Source organism: Triticum dicoccoides, chromosome 6A, assembly GCF_002162155.2.
Source record: "Triticum dicoccoides isolate Atlit2015 ecotype Zavitan chromosome 6A, WEW_v2.0, whole genome shotgun sequence".
Classification (NCBI taxonomy): domain Eukaryota; kingdom Viridiplantae; phylum Streptophyta; class Magnoliopsida; order Poales; family Poaceae; genus Triticum; species Triticum dicoccoides.
The window spans coordinates 558,738,716-558,748,083 of NC_041390.1; the positions used below are offsets into that span (position 1 = coordinate 558,738,716).

At 43.3% G+C, this 9,368-nt stretch overlaps 1 protein-coding gene across 1 annotated transcript; it reads left to right on the plus strand.

Moving 5' to 3' along the window:
• Positions 1-1,274: 1,274 nt before the first annotated feature.
• On the plus strand, positions 1,275-8,095 carry LOC119317902 (cell division control protein 48 homolog C-like). The gene is made up of 13 exons (XM_037592401.1): positions 1,275-1,655; positions 1,736-1,885; positions 2,393-2,523; positions 2,984-3,113; positions 3,212-3,492; positions 3,791-3,915; positions 4,236-4,279; positions 4,388-4,519; positions 4,883-4,960; positions 5,851-5,933; positions 6,264-6,386; positions 7,500-7,560; positions 7,649-8,095. Exons 1-13 carry the CDS (start codon positions 1,371-1,373, stop codon positions 7,802-7,804), a joined length of 1,779 nt encoding a protein of 592 aa, XP_037448298.1. The 5' UTR covers positions 1,275-1,370; the 3' UTR covers positions 7,805-8,095.
• Positions 8,096-9,368: the final 1,273 nt, after the last annotated feature.

Sequence of the window (9,368 nt, forward strand, 5' to 3'; positions counted from 1 at the left end):
TGAGGAAAGTAAAATCTACAGAAGGACAACAGGGCTTCAATTGCAGAAGCGTTGTTGCTGTAGTCCAGTCCGTAGGTCACCATCCTCGCCCTATTGAAGCTAGAAAGCACCTCAGAGCTACCAGTAAGCGCCAAGAAATTATTACACTTCAGGACTCTGCAAGTGTGACACACGATGGTTGACGGTAGGTACTCCCTCTCTCTCAGTTTACAGGGTGTGCGCGTACTCCTAGGTTGTCAATTTGACCAACCTAATACAAGTCATATATTATAAAAAATATACCAATATAAATTTCAGATGTTCTATTTTCAAAAGATATAATTTTTGTGTTATATAGTTTATATTAGGGTGATAAAATTGGCAACCTAGGTATACACATAGGACTTATAAACTGTGACGGAGGGAGTAGTAGAAGTCTGATGAAACTAAAGAAATGTCAGGGATAAAAAATTGCAGTCTAAAAAGTCTGAAGAACAGAGTAAGATTCACGTACCTTGGGCATTGATGGCGACGCCGAGGAGCCAAGGGGATGCCTGCAAGGTTCTCATTCCCGAGGACATCCCGCTAGAACGGAGGCCACCGCTGGGGCGGGGACGGCCGCGTTCGGTGCGTCCTAGTCCGGCTGTGCAAGGGCGCCAAGCAGACCAGCAACATGCGCATAGGCTGAATCGACTGCGCTGGGATGGCTCTTGCGGGATTAATGGCGGTGGCGAAGCGAGCCTCTCCTTGCCCAGCTCATCCCGCTAGAACCGGGGCTGCGGCGACGATAGCCACATCAGCAACGTCCGAGGCCGCCGACGCGATGAGGGCCAGGAGCACAACAACGGCTTGAGGGAGCTCCTCCGGATCTTGCAGGTATTGATGGCGTCAAGGAGGAGATCGGGTTTTTTTTGACTTGGTGGGTTCACGCATCACGGCACGTGGTGGGTCGGACTCGGGAGGGAGGTCCTTCTGTACTCTCTGTACCGCTGTGAGCGTCCCTTCGGTCCTCCGGTAACACTGGTAACTGATCGCTGAGATGGCCTGCTGATCTTTTCATCGGTCCCATCTGTAAGCCGGTTATGGAATGATGATGTGGCTGATCTGCTGATGTGGACAGTTTGCATGTTAAGATAAATCATGTAGTGGGGATGAACTTCTTATGTATATAGGATGCCATGATTGTCTAAAAAAAAAAACCGTAAACGCCATGAAGGCGCATTCCAAGTGAAGTAGAAAAACGTCATAGAGGCGTCCATCGGAAATACGCCTTGTTCTTTCGTGAGCAGGGGGCAAAAGGCAAAGCACAACTGCGAAACTCCCCGGCGCCGCGAACTCTCCGGTGGCCTCCCCCACACCAGTCTTCCTGGCGGCGAAACCTCGGCACGGCGATGCTTCTCCGCCGACGCCTCCCAGCGACCCGCCTCCTCCGCCAACTGCAAGCCGGGGCGGCGGCCTCCACCACCACCTCCTCCTCTCCCCCGCCGCCTCCTCTCCAAAAGCCCATCGCCGCCTCCGCCTCTGCCTCGCCTTCTACGGCACTAGGGTCACGCCTAGGGTTCCCCAATGCGAAATCGCGCGCTTCGTCCTCGAGGAGTGCCGCCTTTCTCGCTGCCGCCGCGGCCGCCGCGCTCGCGTCGCTGCCGGTGGTGGCCTACGCCGATGCCAATGAGGAGGTGGCGTGTTATGTTTTGCTTCTGTCCGAGCTTTCGGTTTTCGTTAAGGGAGCTGGACTTAGCTTGATCTGTGTTTACAGGGCGTGGCTGACGGTGCGGTGAGCACTGACGCGGCACCGGTGGAGGACTTGGCCCGCAAGGAGAGGAAGAGGATAATGGAGCTGATTGAGAGCCGAGGAATGCAGCCAGGGTCGTACCCGAAGTTTGAAGTTGCAATCAAGGGCCAGAAGGTCGTCCCCCCACCACCACTGTCCACACACACAGCACAGTACAGACATTCGAGATGTCTGCTGAACAATATTAGTTGTGCATAACATGTCAGTCTAAGGGCTAGAGGAATTAGTGAGCACTTCGGTGTACATTGTGTCAGCCACTTTGGTGGGAATGCTTTGGTGCACTGGTTAATGTAGAAAGTATAGATTTAGCATGTCACAGTGGTAACTGGTAACAAATTCGAGTGAACCTAAGTACGAGAATCAGTCAGTTCAAGAAAGAATTGTGAGTCTCCGTAGTCGGCACAAGGATACCGTGAGATGCAGGTTAGGTTGATTGTTGCACGGTTGCTATTAGAGCGCAGTTGTAAGTGCATTTTGTTGATCTGGCATGACATTCAGGGCGGGCTACTGTGTTTACTTAGAACTGCACATTTTCACCCCATAATCAGTAACAGATAGTAACCTTGTGCAAGATTCACTTCATAATTGCATTTAATTTCTCTGATTTAGTTTTTTTTACAGGTGGTTGTTAAATTCAATGTACCGTCAACCTGTAATATATCGCGCCTCATTGTTGATCTCGTAACGCATATCGGACTTGAGGCAGAACAGTGTGTTGGTGGCTCAGAGATACTATTGCGTGCTTGGGACAGGTTAGCAAAAGAAACAGGATGATATTCAGTTTGGTGCAAAGATATGTGTTGTCATTGCCTGGTTATTTGGTTTTGCACTTGTGCTAAGGGCAATCATATATAGATCGCAGATAATACAGTTTCAGATTTCACCCACATGCATTCTCTTGTGTCCTCACATCCTCTTTCCATATTTATTTTTCTCCTTAATCAGAGTCCTGTGCCACTATTTCTCTCTGCTTGGATTGGCGCAATTGTATTATCTTGGTTGATCAGCTGAAGGGGAATCATAGATACAAATGATACATTGCATTTTTAAATCTTTGTTGATGGTTGTGGGAGGTGCAAGCATTATTGTCAGGATTTCTCATGTAGTCTTCTTACCTGCAAATTGCCTTGTGTTTTTCTTTTCCATGTCATAGAAATAGGTGTTGCCAAGTAACCAATTATATTGTGTTTTAATCAATTAATTCTGTTCCAGTGCAGCTGCGCGTCAAATAACACTGAATCCTCCAAAAACGACAGCAAGCACTGGAGAGAACAATGAAGATTCTCTTTGTGTTTTGATATTTGAGCCACTTGTCGGATCTGAATATGCTGTTAGTCCTTATGTATGTATACTTAATTAAGATTGTTTAAGAAATTTAACCTACACTTTGTCATTATATAAAGATTTCATGCAATTTCTGATTGTTGTGTGTACTCTCAGGAAATTGAATTCATCAAGCCTGACAGTTTTAGTTCGAAAGAACTTGAAGGTTTGGTCAGTGCTTTAAAAATAGCTGGCCAGAAAGATGTTAAGACATCACCAGGGAAAGCATCAACCAAAGGAAGTGGTCAGAGATCTAAGCATCTACCCTCTATAGAAAAAACTGTATCTGATTTAGAGGATATGGGTGTTAGGGTCTATGGGTTTGATGAAACCTCTAGTGTTCCAATGGATGGCACTGTCATGTGGGAGAACATTGCTGGATATGAACATCAGAAAAGGTACAACATCTGTTACTTTTAATCTCGAAACAGCAGATATTTTATATATGCAAAGTAAAGGTATTATATTATTAGTATGTAGATGTGTTTGTTCAATGATAATTACAAGCATCCCCCATGCATTGTGCCATTCCTTTCTGCTTTTCTGCTTATTTGACTTCTTTCCTTGATAGTTGACACATTCTGGTTGGTGCTCGACTGCAGAACTTACTATCAGTCTTAATAGTCAACTGCTTTTGTGTATTCTATCATAAAGGCATAGTTCTAAGGTTTAATATATGTCTTTTGTTCTTTATAGGGAGATAGAGGATACTGTACTCTTGGCTTTACAGAATCCTCAAATATATGATGACATTGCTCGAGGTACACGTTGCAAATTTGAAACAAATCGACCTCGGGCGGTTCTGTTTGAAGGTCCACCTGGTGCGTGATCTGAATGGCCTTTTACTTCAATGCAAATTTCAATACCAAAAATAAAAATATTACATTTTGTGCTATTTTGTTTCTTAATTAATGTTAACAACCATGGTAAAAAAATAGTAGGTAAGTAGGTTATGTCATTTCATAATTAAAGTTATAGTATTTGTTGGTTAGACTATTTACTATAAGCGAGAAATTGCAACAGATCAGTGCTTGCACTTCCTGATTTTGAGCCCCTCTTTGTGCGCTAATAGTATGACTGCGTCTGTTTTTTGCTGGTTTGTTTGCTTACTTTACCAGTTACCACTGTCTCATCATTTCAGGGACTGGTAAGACATCTTCTGCTCGTGTTATTGCCAAGCAAGCGGTAACTCAATACTCCTATACTTTTGGAAATTCTTGAAAGTAATTTTGTGCAAAAGAAACTGAAATATGTTTTCTGAAGCTTTTCTGCTGATCACTTTACTTATTCTAGGGAGTTCCACTATTATATGTGCCACTGGAGATCATCATGTCAAAATATTATGGTGAAAGTGAGCGCCTGTTGGGATCTGTTTTCTCACTTGCCAACAATCTTCCTGATGGAGGTATTATTTTCCTAGATGAGGTACGCACCGTCATCTTTATAGCATACATGTGTTATGGATAATACATCAGTTACGAAATGTATGGTGGTGCTTAACATACTGATGTTGGTGGAATATTTTTGTTGTTGTTCCAAATTTCATAAAAAATGTGTTGCTTCTTTAGGCTTTAAGCCGAATTTTGCCTTCTTTCCAAATGATGATGGCTGGTGAAGTAGAACTACTTATACTTATATGCCTCCAAAACAACTTAACTAGGAGCTCTGCATGACCCTTTAGCCTGTTTTTGTTCTCTATTTTAGTATACTTCGCTTCATAGTGATTTGATTTTCCTGTTTATACTAAGATGTGAATTTTGCATCCTTCTAATTTATATCCTTGTATAGGTAGACTCTTTTGCTATTTCTCGAGATAGTGAAATGCATGAAGCTACTCGAAGGATATTATCAGTAATTCTGCGACAGGTAGAGTGCCTCTGACCTCTGTGGGTGTAAGTAATATTGAGTGCCTGTTACCTCTGTTGGTGTAAGTTACCACTGAGTTTATACATACTTCTTTCAATCACTCATCCTGCCTGTTAGGGAGGGAAGGTGAGACTATGGGCTTTATTTATTCAAAACCATGAGAGTGCATAGCCACGGCTCAAGAGAAGCCAGGGGAACATTAAACGAAGTTACATAATCTTTGGATGTAGACATTATTTCTGTCACACCTAACCAAATGCCAAACAATATGACGCGGTAGTTGCCAGCTTTGTCGCAATCCCTGCACGGTCCACATCCACTTTCACCTCATACCATTGTCAGCGGGTTAGTGCCATGGCCTTTCGTGCTTGGAACAGCAACCAGTTCAGCGTAGGCCACTCGCTCCTCAGAATTTGCAGAACCCAGTAGGAATTACCCAAAGTCGTCACGCCACACGACACGACATCCACTAGAGCAATCTACTTTAGCTAGCCCAGTCTGCACTTCGGCACACACATTGGTACAGCACTTTTGAGACCTTGTGTAAACCCCGGAGATTGAATAAGAGATACAATACTCTTAAAACCCTTACTGTGTTGCAGAAACTGTACATTGTAACATGTATGAAAGCGCATACTTCTAACTGGCAGGACTTCTTATTTCATGCCTGGTTTTTGCTGTGGTTATTTACTTACGCTTTGTGCAAGCATTAGCATGTAAGCCCCTGTTGCTATTCTCCATGTTTTTGGTATCCAATTTTGATAGCTTGATACCTCTCAGTTACCTGACAAAAGACCTGCATGCGGTCTGTTAGGTGCTTCTATCATGCTTATACAATCACTGCACCTGCCGTGTGTATTATTGCCATTAATTAAATTTCTTTTGTGAAGATCGACGGGTTCGAGCAGGATAGACGTGTGGTGGTTATTGCTGCAACAAATAGAAAGGAAGACCTTGATCCTGCTCTCATCAGGTTTAGTTCTATTTCGCCACCCCCCTTCTGTGTTCCTGTAAACAGTCCTAACTAATGTTCACACTGTCTAGTGAGTACTGAAGTTCTTATGCGAGATTCTTTTTGGCTTCCTGCATTTTTCTAGGAGCCGTACATAACAACATATAAGCTATACAAATAAACAGTGCTGCAATACTGGACTAAACTACTTAACCTTGTGAAAAAAAATTGACGTTAAACCTTGTAACATTTATATAAAACTTAGATATCATGATCAATTTGATCTTATCTTTTATTTGGATTATGAAAACTGTACTCTTAACTTCTCCTGTTTCCTTTGTTAATTTGCAGCCGTTTTGATTCAATGATTTGTTTCGGCCTACCGGACCAGCAGAGCCGTGCAGAAATAGCAGCCCAATATGCAAAGCACCTAACAAAATCCGAGTTGGTTCAGTTTTCCCTTGCCACTGAGGAGTAAGTACTTCATTCTGAATCTTCAATCAGGATGTCCCTGTGTTGCTACAGAGCCGCTAATGAAAAAACAAAAATACCAGTTATATACCTAAATTTTCCTTTTCAGAACAAAACGAATGTTTGCGAAACCACATTGACAGTTCATTGGAAGAAGATGCTGTCACATTTAGTAGCATATGTTTTGTAGGTCAACTGCTCAATATAACAAATAAAATGTGTAAAATTGACATATGGTAAATAACTTCTGCATGCTTTGATATTCAACACTAAGTCCTTCACAGCTCCATTAACATATGGTAAATAACTTCTGCATGCTCTGATATTTATATGGCAGGAGTAGCTCCATATCATCTCCTAAAGACTATACAGATCCATAAGGATAAATCTAAACGAATAAAACAAGATATATGCATATTGATATATTTGTTTTACGTTCCTCTGAAAAATATTTGAAGGAAAGAAATGTTTCTAAACTCAGTGCCGTAATGGTGCATAGTCCATCAGAGACGGGGATCACATGTATATATGATCCTTGTGTACCTGGAAGCGGCAAAGAGATGCTCCGAAAATATGTTTGAGTTGTGTCCTAAAACGTCTTGCATTTGTTTACAGAGGGAGCACTTAGTGTGGTACATTTTGTAACACAAAAAAATATGCAAGTCCTGATTGAGCCACAAGCCTGTCGTGTTTGCAGTAGCAAATGTCCGGCTTATCGTTTCTTTTTAACGGCTTGTGTATTGAATTTAGATTCTTAAATGCATTACTGTAGATCAGGGAAAGCTGCATCGGTTCTTATTTGTCTATTTGTGACTCTTGACTTGGTTAGCAAGGGTTGGTGTGCTATCCCATCCTGGTACTAGTATCTACTCCCTCCGTTCCAAATTACTCGTCGCAGAAATGAATGTATCTAGAACTAAAATGCATCTAGACACATCCAATTCCGCGACGAGTAATTCGGAACGGAGGGAGTAGGAAATTAGATCGTGTACCAATGTTTTTTGTTTTTCATCTGGACAGTCTGGACAGCTACGCATACTGCTAAAAGATCATTCAAGACAAACTGTGCTGTGCTTAGCAGTCCATTATCTTACTTGTTCTAAACACTGAGTGCAGGATGGCAGGAAGAGATATCAGGGATATCTGCATGCAGGCAGAAAGGCATTGGGCATCGAAGGTATGGTAAACCAGCCCACAAGTTATTTCCCCTCCTCTTTTGGGGCATCGTCAGCTTCTCACTTGGTCAATGTGTTTGCCTTCCACAGTTTATCAGGGGACAAATTCCAAAAGACGAGAAGGGGGAGCCCCCTCTTCCTCCAATCGATGAGTATGTCGCATGTGCCGAACAACGGAGAAAGTCTTTACCGGATAGAACAAGACCAGCAGCATCCAGATTCGGCCCACCTCTGAAATTAGCTTGAAGAAACTATCTCTTATATACGATATGGCTACTACATAAAAAATGTAATTCCAACGAGGATGTGTATACAGTTAGCTAGTTTCATACGTGGTTCTGTAGTTACCTGAATTTTGAGATGAGAAAACACGGGGCGTTGGAGACCGGCTTTCTTTAGACGCGGAGAGGGATATGGTAGTCTATAAAGGCGTTCTCAGTTTCTTTTCTGTAACAATGTTTGACTTTTCTCGACTGTTGGAATTAAACCTGGTAATAGTTTGGGCTGAAAACCATAGTTTCAGTCCGGTTTTCATTTTGGGCTGCTCTGGTTTGGTTGAAACGGACTGAGCTCCTGCTATAATTTGGTTTGGTGTGGGATTTAATGATTACTGGATTGGTTTGGTTTGGTCTGGACCCTTTTTATCGACGGACAAAATCCAGTCGAGCGACCATCCCCAGACCGATTTTGCTTCCTGTACAGTTTGTATTAGTGTTAAGTGATGTAAATGAGTGAAAAAAAAATATGGAGACGCTACGGCAGCAGTAAGAAAGGGAAATACCAGTTCGTAGTATCAATTAGTTTGCTTTGCTTCAAAAAAAATCCTAAACTAGCAAATAGAATTCATCTTTGAACTATTCTCGGACTTGTTAGAATTCATCTTTGAACATGAAATCTTGGTCCAACATTACAACTGAAAGCTACTGAGACACCTATGCGGCACTAGCAATAGCAAATAGAGACAAGCCACGAACCAATCTCTGGTTGAGATAGTTAGGTGGACAGTGGTATTCCCAACCCACCAGGGTTCAAATCCTGGTGCTCGCATTTATCCTGGATTTATTTCAGGAATTTCGGTGATACGCTTTCAGTGGGAGAAGACGTTCCCGTCGACTACGAGGCGCCTACGGTTACTTCGTAAAATCTCAAGATGATATGCCGGCCCAGTCTTTCGGAGGTGCTCATAGGGGTAGGGTGTGCGTGTGTGCGTTCATAGGGGTGAGTGTATGCGCGTGTATATGAGCGCTTATGTCTGTACTGATGCTAAAAAAAAAATAGAGGCAAGCCTTGCTACATGCTTCATGTTTCCTTCCTGGTGTTATTTTGGGTCCATGATTGTCCGTTACACACGGCAGGTTGCATTTCCAGTTGATGGTTTTAAGTGAAATTGAAAAGAAAAAATGTGCAGGTCCTCTAAATTCTAACTACCGACAGAACACGTCCATTTCGGTGGCTATTTGATTTCTGGAACCGAGTGTGGCAAGGGCCCGGACCACGGCTCTGGAATCCAGTGCACGTAGATATGGTTGTTGTTTTATTCATCGTGCATGAGACAGAAACGAAATATATTCCGTACGTGAGCACGGTCGATGTTCCGATCGACCCCCGGAGAGAAGACGAACGCGGCGGCATCCCACGTTGGCCGTCACTTCACCGGAAAGCTATCGCCCACCTAAGCACCGCCCGGAGTGACCATCGCATTAGCCATTAGGTAACCGACATGCACCGCGATCAGAATGAACGACCGGTTACCCGTCGCGTTTGCATCCGCGCCTGCGCATGCGTTCAGGCGGCCTCCATACGTATGGCG